This window comes from Cryptomeria japonica, chromosome 3 (assembly GCF_030272615.1).
Source record: "Cryptomeria japonica chromosome 3, Sugi_1.0, whole genome shotgun sequence".
NCBI lineage: Eukaryota > Viridiplantae > Streptophyta > Pinopsida > Cupressales > Cupressaceae > Cryptomeria > Cryptomeria japonica.
The window spans coordinates 283,687,013-283,709,181 of NC_081407.1; the positions used below are offsets into that span (position 1 = coordinate 283,687,013).

General features: G+C 37.2%; 1 protein-coding gene across 2 annotated transcripts in view; it reads right to left on the reverse strand.

Annotated features, from left to right (window-relative positions):
• The window catches only part of LOC131029612 (threonine--tRNA ligase, mitochondrial 1), a 174,094-nt gene that overhangs the window by 24,745 nt on the left and 127,180 nt on the right, over nucleotides 1-22,169 (reverse strand). For both annotated transcript variants that reach the window (XM_057960168.2, XM_057960167.2), the window contains 3 exons: nucleotides 6,630-6,722; nucleotides 4,405-4,497; nucleotides 4,089-4,310 (listed from right to left, as the gene is read on the reverse strand). In XM_057960168.2, the coding sequence (XP_057816151.2) occupies nucleotides 4,089-4,310; nucleotides 4,405-4,497; nucleotides 6,630-6,722 (408 nt within the window). The remainder of the gene's footprint in view (nucleotides 1-4,088; nucleotides 4,311-4,404; nucleotides 4,498-6,629; nucleotides 6,723-22,169) is intronic.

The window sequence follows — 22,169 nt, forward strand, 5'->3', positions numbered from 1 at the left end:
AATGTCCCCAATTGTATCTTGTGATAGAAGGTTAATTGATCAAATTTCCTATGTTCTATGGAGTTCCAAAATGGAAGGACAAAGACAAAATTGTGGCACAATGGGACTATAGATTGAAATTTGAGGACATTGGAGGGATAGTGGCTGGCAATGCAAATATTGCATACCTACATTACATGGAGTTTCAATATGAGGGCACATGGATGGATTTCAAGGACAGGTGGGCACTGGATCAAAATTTGGGGACAATTGAGGGACACCAATTGGTGGTGCACATGAACACACGTGTGCACAAGTTACAAGACTCATTTGGACTCACCCAACCTTTGCAAGTTCCAAGATGGGTTACCTTAGCCAATGCCCCTAGACTCGAGACTAGTGGAATCTCGTTAGACTTGCCTAGTCTACCAAACTTGTTGAGTCAAGTGAATCTTGTCATGCAAACTTGACCCAAACTGTCTATTGACTGTGATTTTTTTAAAGTAAAACCCACACTCTACTTCGAAGAGTGTGTGACAATGTGCATAAATAATTTTTGAACACATCCCATTGGCTTCCTCAATGATGCAATACTATCCATTGACGAATATGTTTCAAATTTCAAAACATGAACGAGAAATTCCATAAACACCAACAAATATAAGAAATAATATAAAACACTTTTGTACCATCACGATATTTACATAACCCATAAGATAGGAAAGGGTGGTGTGGATGAATGTAGGCTAGAAAATATTGTCTTGAATACACAACTAAAATTAATATATGTGTGGCATCTGAATTCTTTGAATTTGATTAAAGTGATAAAATTATGAAATTTGTTGTGCACCCTCAAGGTCTATGTCAAACTTTTTGTGAACAAAGCTTCTCTATGTCATGATAGTGATTTTGATGCGTCATTACATTGAACAGAAAATCAACATGATGGCATGCATGTATAGATGGTTGACCTCAGAAGAAAGAAGGAATATTTACATGGTATTAGAGGCAAAATAGAGTTAGACTATTACAACCTCTACTACTATTTACTTAGATACACATCCCTTGCAAGGTAGGACACCGCAGAGATGTCCCCTACTTCAAAAGGACATTTCATAGATGTCCCCCCATAGGCAGCCTCTGAGGCATTTCATCCTTGTCCTACAACAGTTGAGATCATCCCCATCACCAAAATGGTACATCTTTTGGAACAAATTCCGATGGAACAATGCATGAAATTTCTAAAAAACAACTAAATAAATTGATCAAGTCTTATCTAGTTATTCATTTAGAACAAAGAACTCCTATATGAAGATTTGAACTAAGGTGCTATATTGATGGTACTTTGAATGGTATACGGCCTCCCAAACATCTACAAAATGTGTGTTAGCCAATTTCCTTGTATATTTGGAGATCACCTATGTACCCTCATAATCGCTAGGAGAGTCCATCATAATCGCTAGGAGAGTCCAATATAGGGCTGAGGAACTTATCCCTCTCTTAGTACCCTCATCATATGTTGATTATATTTATACATTATATAGCTATACCCTTATTGTTTTACTATGTACGCCTATACCTCCATGACTTAAGATGACTACAACCAACATTTAAACAATGAAGGATGAACAAAAGAATAATCCTATTGCAATGATATGTTTTTGTAATGTCCCCACTTTCAAATATAATTTAACAATAAATAACAATAATAAAATTAAAATACAAAAGAATAAAAATTAAAATATAATTAAATTTGATTAAAGTTAATGAATGATTAAAAGGCATGAAATGTTAAGTTGTGACTCCCCCAAATATGAGGTATAAAAGGGAGAAGAGAACTCATTTGAAGGGGGGGTAATTTGGGAATGAGAAGTGCAGATTTGATTGTGAAAGGTTGTGTCCCTTTCAAAGGGCAGAAATAATGAAGAGTTGCACTCTTTCAAAGGATGCTAATGGTGAAAGGGTGTGTCTCTTGCCAAAGGGCATACATGATGAAGAGGTGTGACCTCTCCCTCACATTGAGAGATATAAAGGAAAGGAATCAAAAACAGCCATTGACATCACCATCGATCAGATCAGATCAGAACTGTTATTAAGTTAATGGCAGTAACATTCTTGTATCTGGTAGTATGCATGGGGATGTGCTTAATATATGAAGCCTGATAATGTTCTTATGCAGAATTTAGTAGTAATATTAATATAGACTGCAATATTTATGACAATCATATTTAATTTCATAGATATACATAATACACGAGAAGTTAGTATACTCATAACCTAATCTTTAATGTTACCTGTTGCCCCACATGGACGATTGGATGTGCAGTTGTTAGCAAAAGGCGGTATTAATACCTCGCAAGGTAGATAAAACCTGCAGTGGAATGGACATGTGCTACATCATACAAAGGCAATGGGTAAAGCCTGCAGTGGAATGGGCATGTGCTACATCATACAAACGCAATGGATAAGGCCTGCGGTTGAATGGGCAAATGTTACATCATACAAAGGCACTTCTGGTGGAGGATGATTTATGGCACCCTAACAAAGATACTTCCCAATGTCCGCTAAGATTAATCAGTAGGATTGATTAAGGATTAGACTTGGCTATGTTGATTATCCCTTGTATGATGTATGCCAATTGTTCCCTAGACCTAACAAATGCATAATAAAGTATAATAAGCATGATGAGATGTGTTTAAATATTGGAAAATAGGCTATCTTCTAATAAGGGACATTACAGTTTTCAGGTTATCTGTGAGATCATAGAAATCATAAATTGCAATTTATTAATTGTCCTTGAACTTTTGGGGAGGTATGTTGTAGTAATGAAATGAATTTCAATATGCCAATCTAGTCATAGTTTTCACCTTACATAAGTGGTAGGAGATAAGTATTTGCTTGCCAATTTTTTCCAAACCCAGATGCATATGAAAGCAATTATAAGTCTGCAACATTGGATTTTTCACCGATATGAGGGGTGAACATGTCTGAATCACTGCCAAAAGCACTTAGAAAAAAGAAACAGCAGTCAATTAATAAATTTCACAAACACTCGGAACTTGGAAGTGTGTAAAAAAGTGGTTGCAGGTCTACAACATTGGACTTTCCACTAATATGAAGGGTAAGCAGGTCTGAATCATAGCCAAAAGCACTTAGACATATGAACAACAGCTTGTTAATCAATATCAGAAACACTGAGAACCTGGTAGAGCATACAGAAGTGGTTGCAGTTCATAATACTAATAGAATACTATCAAAATATCCTCCAACCAGAAAGAAACAATGAACTACTTGCAAACAAGTGCCGGAATGATCAATGTCAAGTTTGGAAACCATTGTGCAAAGCTCAAACTTAATTGCAGATCTGATGTTTGCAGGTCAAAACAGCTACGAAATTCATCAAACACCTTTTCAAAACATCAACGAACACCTCCCAACATTACCCAGCAGCAACCTACACCACCTTCACCACCAAATAGCAACAAAGAGGCCAAGAAATGCAGAGAATCATACACAACTTGCAAGAGGTACAACCTGTACTGGACCATACTTTTTGGGCTGAAAACCAGTCATACTCCTTCAAACTAACATGCTTGGGCTGGAAATGAACATCAATGGGAATGGCTAGAGTAGACTAATCAATACAATCAATATTGGCAGTCAAACAAGGGCATCAATTGAACACAAATGTTATATGTCAAGGTTATATAATCATAATATATATGTGCATGCTTTATCCATGTTCCCATATGAATATAATGTATATCTGCAAGCTTTATCCATGTTTTCATAATAATATTTAAAACTTCCCTATATTTTATATAGCTGTCTAAGAAAAAAATACACCAAGGCAGTAGTTGCATCACAGGCAAATATTTTACAAATAATACTTGAATGCAAATAAATATTAACAATCTTTATTCTCGAACAACAAGACGAAAGTATACTTGAGAAGGGAGAGAGAGCATACCAGGTCCACACAAAATTCCATTAAATCTAAACAAGAAAATTCAAGCTGACTTACACTCCATACGAACACTGAAGACTTACCTAATAAAAATTTATTTCTTTATATGAAAAGGCAATTAAGCAAACTCAAATTGACCAACCTTCAGTGAATACTCTGACGACTTTTCTGACACAGGACATACAATTGCTTGGCGAGGACTAAGCCAGAATGGCCATTTTCCTGCATAATGTTCAAGAAGGATGGCAAGCATGCGCTCAACAGAACCAAGTATTGCCCGGTGTATCATAACAGGTTCCTCCCTCTTTGCTTCATCCTCTGCAGAGTAAGATAATTTGAATTTTTTTGGAAGCTGAAAATCAAGCTGTTACAAAACAGTTACACACATCCCTTATCAGACAATTCTTAGCTCAGATACAAGAATAAAATTGCAGAATAAATAACATCAGGTCCAATACCTGAATGGTTGCACACTGAAATTTTCTTTTCAAAGCATCAAAAACAGTAATGTCAATCTTTGGCCCATAAAATGCTCCATCCCCTTCATTTATCTGGATTCATACTGACTGCACTCAGTAACAACATATGATAGACCAAAACCCTATATCTCAACAAGTCCTACTTTCATATTGCATACTTTAAGAGGCTCAAAGAGTGGCAGAGTGTAAAATGTATACTTTGCCTGAAATTCTCCATCTAACAGCATTTCATACTCAACATAGAAGTTTAGACATACTCCTTTGTTCAGAGGGTAGTCATTGTTTTCTTTAATAATTCTTCAAATATCTATCAGATTAAAACTATCTATAATATTAAAGACAATAGTTAGATATGCTTAAATTTCTCCCTTGATGGATAGTCATGAAAGAAAAAAATTGTTATTGTATTACTTTTCAAAATGTCATGGTCTGAAAGGTCCTTAATTAGTTCAAAGCATGTTTGATACTTGCCCATGAGTAGATGAGGACAATAAAATATCACGAGTTCATGTAGACATCTTAGGGTACAAGAACTTGTCATACCCTCCTTCACTCTATGAAAATATCATAACAGCTAAGAGTTTTACCAGCCAAACGAGAAATAAAATGGTTCTCTACGTTACCCTTTCTTTCAAAAACCACAGTCTAAAAGGTCCTTCATTAGTTCATAGCTTGTTTGGCACTTGCCCTATATGGTAGGTGAGGACACTAAAATAATATGGGTCCATTCAGACATCTTTGAGAATCGACACTCATCAAACCCACCTTCACTTTATCGATAGTACGAAATATGTTGTTGTATTACTTTTTAGAAGATCACAGTCAAAAAGGTCCTCAATTAGTTCAAAGCTTGTTTGGTACTTGCCCTATGTGATAGGTGAGGGCAATAAAATATCAGGAGTTCGTACAGGCATCTTAGCGAACCCACCTTCATTTTATGAATAGCATAACAACTGAAAGTTAATCAACTAAATGAGAAATAAAATATGTTCCTCCGTGACACCTTTCTATGAAAATCAAACCCAGTGTTAATTTTTCAAAATATTAATTTCATTTTTAGAATTTAACATCTTTTATCACATGTTAGAGAGGTATGCGGTATCTATTCCATCCATCTATAAAGCTAAATACAATTTACGCATTGTACTTTAAAGTTTAAAGCCATCATCAACCTGTCAAAGGCAAAATTAATAAATAGATAGATTGTGGAAGCGAATGTACCCATCATCAACCTGTCAAAGGCAAAATTAATAAATAGATAGATTGTAGAAGAGAATGTATCCATTTACAAGGAAAAACAGAATATGTCAAACAGAAACCACCCCCCAAAATAAAAATTCAAGAACTTAAATGAAGAAAGCAATTCACAGAGAGTGGATGCATTTGCAAAAGCATAATTCAAAAACTCAGACTCGGCAAGCTTAAATTTTGATTCAGATTGAACAAAAACTTGGCAAAAAAAATTTAACATTCATAAAAACACAAACTTGTAGAATAAACTTTAAAAAATGCATAAAAGTTAAAACTGAATTTGCATACTTCATAAATAGTTTTTCCCTCATTTATAGATCAAAAAACAAGATCAGTTCACATCATAGTGTCATATGATTATAGATTACATATTTGTATTAATATTTTACAAATTTCATCCGCAAAAAACGTTGGCCCAAACAAATCTTTAAATCAGTGCCCAAAAGCAGTGCCCCCAGCAGGTACCCTGTCACAATACAGGGATGGTTCAAAACTAAATTAAGGCCTTTGAGACCACATGGACCCTCATAGCACATGCCATTTTTATAATTTTATTACTTTTAAGTCTTAACTAACTATCAATGATAAGACTTATTTTCTATGCCAGGTCAGATTCTGCCACAGACTTGCTGGTTTTTGGTGAGTTAGACACAAGTTTTTGGTCGATTTGGGTGGGCAAGCCGATGTGCAAGTAACTTGCTAGCATCTGTTTGCACGAGTTTTTAATGTGTGTAAAACCATTATAATTTAAACTATAAAAAGCTGAAAGTAAAGTTTCTAAAACTCAATTTTAATTAAGGAAGACATGCCCTGAAGTAGTATTGAAGACTCGATTAATTAAATACTGTGGCCATCTAGCATAATAAAACTCATCTCATGACTAGGTATAAGATAATCCAAACAATACATAAATGACGGGACTTAAAATTAAGCCAGAAAAGATAATTGAATACCTGCCATGGCTTTCCAAATGAATCTAATGCTTCAGCTAAAGCTGCCTCGGCTTCTTTCCATGTTTCTAGGTCTCCCAAGTGTTTTTCTGGCATCTGAATAACACCGTCCACAATTTGAGTCAACATAACTGCTATTGCAGTTACCATCCCTTTATGTCCAAAGGGCAACAAATAAACAAATATTCAAACAAAAAATAACATAATATATAAACCAGCAATGGACATACGAAAGTGTGTTTGAAATAACATAATATATAACACATTTGTCAGTTTTTGTGACATTATCAAGATTCAAAACAGTCACTACTACTGCATAACCACCACATCTATTTTTAAATTCTAACTCAAACAAATTATACATTAAACATGAAAATAAAATTTCAACAACCTAAGTAAGTATCCACAATGAGTAAATTCACAAAAATGGGAAAGCAAAATAATGTAAGACATTTAGTTATTTTGCACTACTTATACGATGCAAAATTCACAGGAATGCTAAAGAATTTGTTCTTAGCTATTAAAAAACTTCACAGCAATACATGCTCATGTACACATATATGAAGTTATAAACATATACAATCATATACGTTTGTTTATGTGTAAGAAATAAGAACAATTACCAATGATCCTAACTGATATTTACACATCCACATGGGCCTATACATATATATCAATCAAGAAGTGTTTTAATAAATTAAAACACTCTGCATTACCAAGATATGAAAAATATCTCAAATTCAATATTTGATATGTGTATGCATCTATGTACATGCCACTAACAAAAGCAATTATCAATGACAATGCTCAAACTCTTTTAATATCCCCCAAATATGGAGATTAATTAGAACTGTGTTTTATTGAAACAAACATTCTTCATTACCAAGACATGGAAAATATTTCAATAATTTGGAACATGGAAATTTTACAATAAATAGTTTGTCAACTTAGAATAAACTGAATTCAAAGACATTCAAAAATGAATATTTTCAAGTCAAAAAAATGTAATACTGATAAATAACAAGACTCTAATTCAAACACTCAAACTTCAATAGTTCCAACTACATGGATTACAACAACAGTGACATGAGAAATGTGACGGACAAAATACAAAACATAGAACTCAAAATTATGTTGCCCAAATTAGAATATAACTGGAAAAATGGAAGTTACACCAATAACAGAATACAATGAAGAATATACAGCAGCCCATGACAAACTCCAGCATGAAATAGACTACAAAAGTTACAGATTATCACACATGGATTTCTAAAAATAATGGAAAGTAGAAGGAACACTTCACTGACAATGCATGCAGATAAACTGCACAATGGGAGTGGAAAAAAAACCAAAGAATTCATCACAGATGAAAACTGTCAGCAACACATTCAAATATAGGCAACCACTGACATCAATCACAAAATAATCAGGACTAACTTGGGATTTCAACTAATTCATTTACACTGTCTAGCCTACAAAGCAACCATAAGATGAAAGAAGTATTCAAATTCATTATAGGATTATATCAAGAAGACACTATGCATTGATCAATAGATTTCCTCTTAAAACATAAAAATAAATTAAAAAAACATTTAACCATCATGATGCGTACAGATATCTCAGAGAATGCTATTAGCAAAGTTCCAATGGTTTATGACAGATGAAGACTATAGGTGACACGTTCAAACATAGGCAATCATTGGCATTCTTCAACAAATAAAAAGCACTAACTTGCAATTCCAAACAACTTAATCCCAATTTCTAGCCAAAAAGCAAATTATATACTAAAACATATCTTCAAATTCATTATAGGATTACATCTAGAAGGCACTGTACGATCATATACTAAAACAGGTACTCAACTTTGTTATAGCATTACATATAGAAGACACTGTAAATGGAATGGCTATCAAAACAGCTTATTGAGGAACTCCACAGGTAATGATTGCCTTTCACCACCTAATAAGCAGCAGTAACTTGGGAACCCAGCCATTCTGTTTCCATTGTATAGCCTATACTAAAACAAGCACTCAAATTCATTACAGAATTGCATTTAGAATGCACCATACAAGGACAAATTATCAAGATAGCTTATGGAGGAACTCCTACAGCTATCAATAACAACACCTGAAAAATTACAGACATCCACTATAAATGTGGCTTTAAAAAATGATACCCAATAAGTAATCCCCACAACATGACTTGCTACCATTTTAATGAGCTGCTTTCCATTTTTATAACAGCAAAATTTGCTGCCAAAAGATTATCTGCAATTACTATTCTTAAGCTGATAGGGTTCCTAATAGTGTCATTCTTATATCATTTGCTGTGTAAGTAAATCCAAGATCAATAGTAATATTTTGGGATGTTACCTTTCCTCAAGACAATGAATTTTGACTCTGAAATTTCACAATGAATTCTATAAGCAATTTGATTTTGACTCTCAATTTAACACAAATTTGGCATAAGAACTTTGCTAGTTCTTACATGTTAAGGTTCTATAATGTATATGTGCATGCTTAATCCATGTTTTTATATGAATATTTTAAATTTCACTATATATTTTAATTTTCCCTATTTTTATATAGCCGTCCCCTGGCCATCCCCAAAATTGGCAAAAAAAATCACCGTCCCGGAAACACATACCCCTATCCCTGTTGGCGGCATTATTGTACGCAGGAATAAGATTAGTTAATTATGTGTAATTGTTTTGGTTAGTTGGCAACCGAGGGGTGGTAATTGCGGTGCGACGGTTGGCGCTCGCACCCCCTCGGTACCCTTTTATACTTCGGAATGTAACTTGTAACATACACTTATTATGCATAGAACATCTGATATACTTTGTCTGATATTTACGGCATTAGTCTGCATTATGTTCTTTATGCCTTAAGTTATTCACCCGAGAGGGCAAACATTTGGCGTCGTCGCCTAGACGTACTTAGGAACGGAAGACACGGATGGCGCACAGACACAATGGGCCTACCCATTGGTGAAATAAACCCAGAGGCCGACGACGCGCGAATAGAACTTTACACAGGAGAAGACACGGCAACGCGAGAATTTTCAATTTTGCTCCAGGTAGCCATTCAGACCTACGTTCGACGAGAGGTGGTGGAGGTAGAAATCCCACCAAGTGCCGTGTGGACAGCGCTGGAGGTTAGCCCGGCAGTAAACCAGTTGATGAACCACCTCCCCCGATTGCTTGCACAGGCATCGCTGGCACAACAGGCCCGCCTGGAGGAGATTGCCCAGGAAGAGCGACGACAACAAATCCTGCAACGCTACGAAGAGAACAACCGACGGGAAACAGAACGAGATGGCGCCAGGCCAGGAGGGAATTGAACCTTGAACTTCTTATTTTCAAATAAAAGTGTCATTGACACGAGTTGTATTTGAGCAGATGAATTAATAAAAACATGTTTTGATTTATGTATTGTGAGTTATGGGAATGTGCGACAATTAATGCCAAACCTATTGAATAAAGAGAGAAATAAAAAACCAGAAACGAACGAGTGGGAGGCCGCGCAAAGGGCCTTGATTCTGGAGCAGCAAGTAGAACGTAGACGGAGGCTGAGGCAACTTGCCGAAGGACGACCTGCCGAAGGGGGGCCCGAGGGGAACCAAGGAGGTGTCACGGAGGGTGCAGAGGCCAACGGAAATTTCTACGCGTCGCCAGATCATCGTAGGACGCGGAGCCACGAAGAGTTTCTGGAAGAAACAAGGTTACGGCGAAATCTAGTCGAGGAGACTCGGGATCAGTTTAGAAACTTATCCCTTACGCCACGGAGTGAAGATCACCAACGGGAAGCAGGAGTGGGCGCGTGTGAGAGCGAAGGGGAGGGCAACCGTACGGGTGTAGGTGCCACACACGATAGGCAAAACACCGTACCTCCAGTCGTCCACGCAGGACACACCACCAACGCCACGGAAGCAGCGCAGGGCCACAGACACCCCCAGGAAGACGACCAGGGATGGCGAGTAAACAAAAATTGCCAAAGTTCACAAGGTACGGCAAGGAAGACCCCTTACGGCACTGCCATACATGTGAAACCATTTGGTCTGCCAATGGAGTGACAGACCAGAATGACTGGATACAACAGTTCCCAGCCACGTTAGGTGGAGTTGCCATAGATTGGTACTCCGATGTAGATAAGCAAAAAGTGGCCACGGGGACCAACCTATAGAAGGAATTCACAGAGGAGTTTTGGTTGCTCCGTGATGACAACGAAATTGTAACAGAGATATATAATACCAAACAAGGTACCAAGGAGACAGTACGGGCATACAGCAGAAGACTGAAGGAATTGTTGGGTAAAATGGAAAGCCAACCGGCTGAGGGCTTGAAAAAACGATGGTTCGTTGAAGGATTGAAATCCTCCCTACGGAAAAAAATGAAAATTGTACCTCCGACGTCATATGACGACGCCTATAATAGGGCGATGGACCTAGAGAGCGAATACAAAACATCAAGGAAGAAGAAAAGTAATAAATATTCATCTGACGATGATGAAGATTCTGACGAGGAAAGCAGCAGTGGTGGCGAATTGAGTAAAAAGGTGCACGCTCTCCAAAAGGACATGGAACGAATGTTGAAAGAATTCAAAGCCATGAAAGGGAGTACAAGTAAGACAGAAGAAAATGACGTGTGGTGTACCGACTGTAGGAGTGACGGACACACCAAGGGGTCCTGCCCCAAGGAGGCTTTCTGCAACATTTGTCAGATTGCAGGACATTTGACAAAGGAATGTCCCTACAATATGAAAACCAGGAACCAACAAGTTCTCTTCATACAAGAGCAACCGGCCGTCGGAACTTCGCAAACCGCCAACAATAATGCATCATCTGGTGGATACCGGAATAACCGGCGAGGGGGGAGGGCCAATAATAATAATAGAAGCCGAATCCAATATGATGCAAAGGGACGACCAATGATCCAGTACCGAGCCTGCAATCAATGGGGCCACTTTGCGAGAGAATGCACCTTAGAAGAAACTCCACAAAAACTATGCAAATGGTGTGGCCCTAGAGACCACGATGATGGAACTTGCCCAAAGTCTGGAGTGAACCTGCTCAACATCAACAGGACGGAGGAACGGGTATTGGCAATCACACGGTCACAGGCAAAGAAGGCCACATACCCGGACCCTCGCACGGAGAAGCAGCAGGCGCTGGAGGCCAAGGCTGAAGTGACGAAGGAAATGTTGGCACAAAGGAGCACCCAGGAAGCGGTAAGTACTTCCCGATCTAAGGCGGAGGAGGTACCTTCACAGCAGGATACAGTTGTGCCCGTTCCACCAGGGACTTCACAGCCTTCGGCGCAGATGGGGGAGGATATTGAGACCTATCTAGCTAACATGGCTGATATGGTGACGAGGGGTAGGCGGGTGGTGGCTGCTGCCCAGACACAAGCATTGCAGCAGGTGGTGGTGGAGCTAGAGCAGGTCTTACAGTTTATGCGGGTGGGCTGCCCAGCAGCCTTTGCTACCTGCTTTGAGTCTCAGGGGTGGCCGACTACGGAGACAGAGAAGATGCTCCAGGCTTGGAGGCTGTGTCAGCCCATTGTAGAGAGTCGGGTTACGGCAGTTGTCCGCGAGATCGAGCAGGTCTACCGGGATGCCTATTATACATTGAGGCATACACAGCAGGAGTCTGCGGCCCACGAGGCTGCACGCGTCGCGTTGGAGAAAGATGTGGCTAGCCAGCAGGCCTCATGGGCAGCCGAGAGGGCTCAGTTGTTGGCACAGCTAGAGATGGCCTGCACAGAGACGGCTGCGACCTGGGCAACGGAGGCAGTGGATACAAAAGAGGAGTTGCTGGAAGCCGCACACATGGTGAAGACAGCTTTGGAGAAAGTATTGGTGGCGAAGCGAGATGTGACTACACGCACTCAGCAGGTGTATGAGCTCCGCACTCGCTTGGCGGCCCAGACACTGGCATCTCACCCTTCTGCTTCAGGGACGCTTCCTCAGCCCCCTCCCTAGTTTTTCAGATATGTCTATTGTATAGGTTGCATTATCTCCATTTTTGTAAGTCGCCTGGAGACGACTTTTCTTTTTGGGGGGGATGATGTTGGCGGCATTATTGTACACGGGAATAAGATTAGTTAATTATGTGTAATTGTTTTGGTTAGTTGGCAACCGAGGGGTGGTAATTGCGGTGCAACGGTTGGCGCTCGCACCCCCTCAATACCCTTTTATACTTCGGAATGTAACTTGTAACATACACTTATTATGAATAGAACATCTGATATCCTTTGTCTGATATTTACGGCATTAGTCTGCATTATGTTCTTTATGCCTTAAGTTATTCACCCGAGAGGGCAAACAGTCCCCTGCCGTCCCCATTCCGGAAACTCGGGGTAACATAGGTAATCAGTAATTATTTCAATTGTCCTTCAACAGCAATTCCATGGGTAACATTATCCTACAGCCATCAGTTCTTTTATAAGCATCAACCTTTTCCAGCCTTAAAACAATTACTTCTTTATAATAGGTCCCTTTCTTTATTTTCCTTACCTTCAAATTTTACTTGCTTGCAAGCTGCTTACCTAGAGATCTAGCCTGCGTAATTTGTTTTCTCATATTGGTGCAGGTGGTATCACTAACCTGCATGACACAATATCATTTGCTTGTTTATTAATATATTCTATATCTTGGACTGTCTCTTGGATTTATTGTTTATCATCTAGAATCTCAGATTTGATTTTCTTTTTTCCCTGCCCATATGACTACTATTTTTATACCTTGTCTTCTCAGTCTGAATATTCATGGTCTCTTTGACCACTTGTACGTAACTTTTGAAATTTGTGTAGTCTTTAACAAAATTACAAGAGAGTAAGCTTTTCTGACTTCTTTCTACCATGCAGCTATCTCTGATCTTTTTGTTCTTGTTCTACAATTACTTTTGATAGCAGGGAATGGTAGTTGATAACTAGGACTCCATTCCTCATGTGGCACTCATTGCAACAGATTGCGCACCATTCTCTACACCTTCTTTGTGGCAATATTTCTCTGTATTCATGTTGGAGTTTTTCTATTTCAAACTTCACTCTTCATTCTCCTTGTCTCCATGTTTGTGCTTCAATTCATGATGAATCTGTGCTACCACAGTATAAAATATATTGCCATCTAATGTGGCTCTTACGGAAGGGACCAATCCTAAACAAGCAACTCTATTCTCTAGTCTGTTAAAAGTTCCTCTAATTATGTTCTGCACTCTTAAATCTTTGGTCTTAGTCTCAAACCTCTTCACTTTTCTTCTAATCCATCTCACACTCTCTGTAGGAGCTTCAAGAAAGTGTAACTTGTCGAATTCTATGTCATGTTCAAGGCTAATTTTCATATACAACATCTCACAAAGTTCCAGCAAAATCATGAGAGTTTTATTTGGTTGTAATCAATGCCCACTCTTTTTCAAGTTGATTCTAGGACAAATAGATTTTATGCAGCATTGGTGATGTCCTGCTCAAAGATGGCAAATGTTGCCCTTGTACTAACCCCACACCAAACTTTTTTATTTTTCAATATAGAAAATGCAAATACAAGTCTGTGCACTTTTTGATCACCAAGTTCCCAATGTGGTCAAGGTGAGAGCATACGATATTTGGACAACACAGTCTATCTAGATGTATGCACTGCTGAAATGTAGAGATGACAACATGAATAGAACATGCAACCAATAGAGACAACTCAAATCAACACCTCTTCAATGGACAAGTATGCATAGAAAATGCAGAGCCACTAGTGGATTACAATGGAATCCAAACAAGCAAAAATGGTCAATTACATGTGGATACAATTGTAAATGTTTTCAATTTTCTATTCAATGAGCAAGATGTATAATGTTATAGTATCTTTCACGTAATTGTCAATTCACTATATAATAAATCTGATTATTATATTGTATGTTGCAGATGGAGAGAGAGCATTAATAAATTTCGATGATCTTCCAACATTCACCGATCGGTATATATATGCATGCAAGCAAAGGGGATCAAGTAATACCATGACCGGTCATGTCTAATAGACATGACTGATCAAGATATTACTTGATCGTGCCTCTTCAAACCATAATCGTAGTTAACCAATCGGTGTGTAGTATTTAATAAATACAACCGATTCTAATCGGTGTTCTGTGCATTACAATTTATAACTGATGTTAATCAGTATTTAAGCATTGGTTAAGAACCCGATATTAATCGGGATTTGTTTGCAAGGTTATGTATATATAAATCGAGGAATACGATCACAGCAAGATCGTATATGTGAATATCAACATAAGTTTAAATGATCATGCATACGATCATCATTATTGGTATAAGAAAAACTGAAAATAACATATACAAGAGTAATTATAATAATCATTAGACAAAGGAATGATAAATGAAGTCTTATCATAGTCTATCAATGAGATAGATGATTGAATGAAAGACTTCATTTATCTCTCATTCAATCATTTATCTTACTGAGGCTATCATGTATCAACACTCCCTCTTAGCTAGGGAAGATAAATGAAAGACAACATATCTAGCATCACATTTCTCATGATGGGCAGTATTCCTTATGTAGTCTTATAATCTTACTCTCTAGGGGATCATGTCACCTAGACATGTGACATGAAGTATCACCAATCATATGATACAAGAAATCACATCACCTAAGCACGTGACATGAAGTATCACCTAAACACGTGATACAAAAGTTCATCACATCAACTTGTGATGACAAGATATCACCTAAGCACATGATATCAATATTGCAAAGTAAGCAATACTAAGGATAAATACATAAGAGTAATTAAATCCAAATTGTGGTATGTGCACTGACATTTCCAAATGTCTCTACCACAACACAATCATGGCATACCAGAGATCCCACATGATAACTGGTTTGAACATCATAAGATTGTCACCTTATAATGTCTACATACAAGTGTTCATTATCTGAGAGATCGTCACCTCTTAGAAATGTACACAGGGGGTAGAGCCCATAAAAGTCATATCACGACAAAGAACTTTACCCATTAAACATCTTAATAAGTATAGGAGTACAAAGCAAATTAAATTTCAATCATACCAAGACCTTTTCTAAAGTGCTCAACTTTCACCCTGGAAAGTGGTTTGGTAAGAATATCTGTTGGTTGATCTCTTGTACAAATGTATTCCAACTGGATCACATTCCTGTCTACCATTTCTCGCACATAATGATATGGAATCTCAATATGTTTGGAACTGTCATGAAACACCGGATTCACTGAAATTTTTATACAACTTTGGTTGTCACAATGAATAACTGCAGGTTTAATTGGTTCACCGAATAACCCCACAAGCAACTTCCTAAGCCATACTACCTCTCAAGCAGCCATGAAGGCTGCAATGTATTCGGCCTCAGTGGAACTCTGTGCTACCGATAATTGTTTTCTGCTGATCCAAGATACCATGGCTGAACCTAAACTGAAACAGCATCCTGAGGTGCTTTTCCTATCAATTACACTTCCAGCCCAATCTGAATCTATGAATCCGTGTAAATCTAGTTCAACTCTCTCATATTTGAGACCAAGTTTTAGGGTACCTTGTAGATATCTCATGATATGTTTTACTGCTACCAGGTGCATCTCCTTTGGTTCACACATAAACTGACTCAAGTCATTAATAGCATAACAGATATTTGGTCTCGTATTTACCAGATACATCAGGGACCCAATCATTTGCCTGTATAGAGTAGGATCTGAGGGTTGTGATTCTATTGCTACTTCCTTAAGTTTATGAAGGTTTGTTTCCATTGGAGAGGTCATGGGTCTGCAGTTTAGCATTCCAAATCTCTTCAAAATGTCCAAGGTATACTTACCCCGATTTAGTATAATGCCATCAGAATTCTGCCATACTTCCAAACCTAGGAAGTAATGAAGGAGTCCCAAGTTCTTCATGTCAAATTCTTTAGCAAGGTCTTTCTTACACTGATCTATGAAGTGATCTTTTCCTGTGATTAACAAATCATCAACATATAAAATCAATATCAGCATATCACCTTTGTCTTGCTTATAGTAGAAATTTGGATCTGCACCATTCTTTGAGAAGCCTAACCCTGAGAGATAAGTGTCAATTCTTTCATACCGGCCCTAGGAGCCTATTTAAGCCCATAAAGAGCTTTCTTGAGTTTACATACATGAGATTCTACATCATGAATCTCAAACCCTTCAGGTTGCTCTAGATATAGTTCTTGTGCAATCTCTCCATTAAGAAATGTTGTCTTTACATCCATCTGATGTACTTTCCATCCTTTTGCTGCTGCAATGGCTAAGATTGCTCTTACTGAGGTATATCTGGCTACAGGTGCAAAGGTTTCTTCATAGTCAATTCCTTCCTTTTGTAAAAACCCTCTGGCTACAAATCTAGCCTTGTGTTTCTCAATGCTGCCATCTGCAGCATGTTTGATCTTGAAGAGCCATTTGGAGGAGACAACAGATTTTCCACCTGGCCTAGGAAAATTCTCCCAAACATCATTTTTCATAATGGACTAGCATTCCTCAGACATGGCATTCTTCCATACTTGATGTTTAAGTGCATCTGATACATTAGTAGGTTCAGCTTTTGAAAGATCATTCATGAGGGCAACATAGTTGGTAAATTTGTTAGGCCTTTTGCTTTCTCTAAAGGTTCCTGAAGGGGCAGCATACTTCTGAGCTTCTTCTATAGTTTTGGTGGCCCATAGTGGTCTTTTCTTGAGATTTTCTCTAGGTGGGTTTTGTATTTCACCTTCATTTTCCTCAAAATTCTCTATTTGAAGCTCAGGGGTAGGATCTTCATCTATGCTAGCAGCAGGAACATGGACTTCATATTCCATGGAACTTTGGGCTCTTTTGAAGGCTAAGTCTTCCTCAAAAATTACATCCCTACTAAGTTCAATATGCCTCTAACCAGGTATATAGATTCTGTAAGCCTTGAAGGTTTCACTATACCCAACAAGTATTCCCCTTTTTTCCAGAAGGCTCTAGTTTTGATCTTTTCTCCTTAAGTACATGAAAATACACAGGGCACCCAAATATCCTAAGATGGCTGATATCTAGCTTTACTTTAGTAAAAGCTTCCTCAAGAGTTTTATCTTCAAGATGAGAGTGAGGACATCTATTTTGTATATGCACGATAGTGCTGGTTGCTTCTGCCCAAAGATTGGTATTGAGGTTCTGATCTAGGATCATAACTTTGGCAGTTTCTACAATTGTCCTATTTTTCCTCTCAGCTACCCCATTTTGTTGAGGATTATAAGGTATAGTAAGCTCCCTCTTAATCCCAGCATTTTTACAAAAATCTTTAAACAAATCTGAGGTGTATTCCCCCCCATTGTCAGTTCTTAAGGTTTTAACTTTATTTCCTGAGGAGTTTTTTGTTAGTGATTTAAATTTTTTAAACCTATTAAGGATCTCTTCTGATTCTTTACATTTCAGAAAGTAGATCCAAGTTTTCCTAGAGTAGTCATCAACAAATATTAGATAATACAAGAATCCCCCTAAAGAGGATGCAGACATAGGTCCACATACATCAGAGTGGACTAATTCTAAAACATTACTTGTTTTCCTAGTACTATTTTGAAAAGAACCTTTAGTATTTTTACCTAGGGCACATCCCTTGCATGCCCCTAAATGATACTACTTTAACTTGGGTAGACCTGTGACAAGGTTTCCCATTGATGATAAAGCTCTAAAATTCAGGTGACCTAGTCTTCTATGCCAAACTTCATTAGCATCTACAACTTCATGGATTAAGGCTAGGTTGGGCTCTATGCACAGCTCATATAAGTAGCCTTGTCTTTGACCAATGGTTTTAGCTTTCTTAATGGATGAATTCCTTGGCCAAGCCAACACTCTGTTGTCCATGAAGGTCACTTTGTTCCCATCATCATCTAGTGGTGAGATGGAGACTAGGTTTCTCTTGATGCTTGGTACATATAGTACTCCTTTAAGCTGCAATGATATGCCTAACTTCAGTTTGATGGTCCAGGTTCCAATTCCTCTGACTGGATGTGTAGAGTCATCTCCGATAGTCACTTCCTCATCATTCTCCTCTACCATGGAGTCTAGCACTTCTCTAAACCCTGTAATGTGTCTGGATGAGCCACTGTCGATCACCCATGAGTTAACCTTGTTTGATGCTTGGTTTGTAAGTGCTGAGTAGAGTACATACTTCTCGGAGTCATCTCCTCCCTTTGATTTTCCAATTCTGGCAAATGTGGCTTGTTGTTTAGCTCTTTCCGGACATTTAGCAACATAGTGCCCGAATTTGTCGCACCTATAACATTGAATATGAGAGAGATCCTTCTGGGAGATATTCTTGCCTTGACGACCTTTCCTCTTCCTAAATTGTTTCTTCTTGCTTTTCTTATTGGAGTTTGCATTTAGGACTTGGAGATCTTCATCTATATTCTTTTGTTTGATCCCTTTCTTATTTAACCTTGATTCTTCTTGGAGACAGTCTGCCCTTAACCTTTCAAACTTTGGATATTTAGCCCTTGCACTGATGCCTTGGACAAATGTTTCCCATTTACTAGGCAACCCATCTAGAGCAATGAGTGTTAATTCTTTACTTTGGATCTCATATCCAAGGGTTGCTAGCTCATCCCTTAGGGCTGATATCCGCATGAAGTAGGCATTGACTGACTCCCCTTTGATCATAGCTATATGATTTATTTCTGTCTTTAAAGCCAAGGTTCTACTTGCATTGGATATCTCGAATGCATCTTCAAGCGCTTTGAACATGTTCTAGGCCATTTCATGTTTCCTTATGATGGGCATAATATTATTCCTCACCCCATCAACTATGATTTTGATGGCCTTTTCATTCCCCTCTATCTATGTCGCTTTGTCAAGTTCAGTCTCAGGTTCTGTGGTTTCAGCTTTTACAAATGATTCAACTTTATTTTCTCTTAGAATCATCTTGATTCTGAACTTCCATGCTGAGAAATCATCGCCTCCACCGAGTCTATCTTCAAATCTGATAGTGTTGGCCATTTGGAGAAATGTGATGTTGGATATATTCTTGACTTGAATTTAACACAAAATTTGAAGAGCCGCGGGTTCGATTTTAACTTGGCTCTGATACCATGTAAATGTTTTCAATTTTCTATTCAATGAGCAAAATGTATAATGTTATTGTATCTTTCATGTAATTGTCAATTCACTACATAATAAATCTGATTATTACATTGTATGTTGCAGATGGAGAGAGAGCATTAATAAATTTCGATGATCTTCCAACATTCACCGATCAGTATATATATGCATGCATGCAAGCAAAGGGGATCAAGTAATACCTTGACCGGTCATGTCTATTAGACATGGCCGATCAAGATAATACTTGATCGTGCCTCTTCAAACCATAATCGTAGTTAACCGATACCAATCGGTGTGTAGTATTTAATAAATACAACCGATACTAATTGGTATTCTGTGCATTACGATTTATAACCGATGTTAATCGGTATTTAAGCATTGGTTAAGAACCCGATATTAATCGGGATTTGTTTGCAAGGTTATGTATATATAAATCAAGGAATATGATCACAGCAAGATCGTATATGTGAATATCAACATAAGTTTAAATGATCATGCATATGATCATCATTATTGGTATAAGAAAAACCGAAAATAACATATAGAAGAGTAATTATAATAATCATCAGACAAAGGAATGATAAATGAAGTCTTATCATAGTCTATCAATGAGATAGATGATTGAATGAGAGACTTCATTTATCTCTCATTCAATCATTTATCTTACCGAGGCTATCATGTATCAACAACAATCAATACCAAAACAGGCTTGATATGCAGAGAGGGGTTTAGTGGAGAATCAACCAAGACCTTCAATGATAAATGCACTGACCAGCCGTATACCATTTAATTTTACAATATCTTGAATATGAAATGCACAACTCTCTAGCAGAACAATTACAATAATATGAGCATGGAATGCACTAAGTACATCTGAGAATGAATAAATAGTTGTATATGCATAAGTTAGTCAATAAAATTATAGGTTGATGTTATACCATTCATGACTAAATAATTTGAAGTGTACTACCACAGAGGGCTTAAGGATGATGTAGAATGCTGATTGTAGACACACTAATAATGTTATTCAAAACAATGAACAAATAGTTGTATATGCATAAGTTGTCAATAAAATTATAGGTTGATGTTATACCATTCATGACTAAATAAATTGAAGCGTACTGCCACAGAGGGCTTAAGCATGATGTAGAATGCTGATTGTAGATCTCCAAACTCACTGAACATTACCCAGAATCCAATCGCCGCATTCACCACATTTCAGTCATGAAGTTCAAAATTCAGCGGATGTCAAAACGTTAATAAAAATTCATTGATATTCGTCATATATTCAATAAGGTAAAGGGCAATATGTGTTCTAATAAAGTATATTTAAAAAGAAATCTGGACTGTGATGGTGGAAAAAAGCTCAGTTGAAAGAAGAGAAAGCTCCGCCAATCGCCTTGCACTACCCGGGAGATTAGTGGTATATATAATTTCGAATGCTTTACTCTGAGCATAGATTAGCAGTATATAATTTGGCATTAAATTCGCTCCCCGGAGATTACCGGTATAGATTAGGCTGTGCCCACGAAACTACTATGCATCCATTTTAAAACCAAGTCTACTTTTCCAAGGCAACCAAGTCTACTTTTCCAAGGCTTTTCACAAAGAGGCTTATTAGTTTTTTAACTTTTTTTCTTATTTTACTTTTTTGCTTTTTCAAATTAAATTAAAATTATTTATACTTTATGTTTTACATCACATCGATTTGTTATATAATTTTGTTTAGTATTCAATATGCTAAAACTTAATATTTTAAAATATTTAAATTAAACTTATTATTATAATATATTTATTTTTTAATACTTTTTATATATTACTAATATTTTTAATTTTTAATTTTTAATTTTTAAACATTATTTATTATTTATTTTCTTTTATGTTTAACTTTATTAGTATATTAATATACTATATTTTATTACTCATTTTTTATTTATTACTTATATTATATTTTTTTTAAATTATATAAGGCAAATTTAATGTCGAATTTTTTTCCGAATTTTTTGCACTCGCTGAACTTCATCCGAATTTTATGGTTGCCGAACTCGAATTTGAATTCGAACATGGTGACCTAGCTCAGAATTGTCATACACCATACTTAATACTCCAAACCACTATATAACCACTATTTAACTATAGCATAACACTATTGTATTGCCCAATATGTAGCAATAAAACCCTCTAAAATCAAAGAAGCATAAATCCTCAAAATATCCCAATTTTGGCAACTTCTATAAAATCCCCAACCGAACGTTTTTTTCTCCCAAAAAATTACGATTTAATCAGCCACGGTTTCCAACAATGTTCAATGACTTTTTAAAGTTTAAATTGCAAAAAAATTGCAAAACAATCGCCAGGGAAACACATTTACCATCCACCAATTTGTCGCAATAACCTAACCATGCAAAACCGCTATTTAATTAGGATTTTTTATTTACA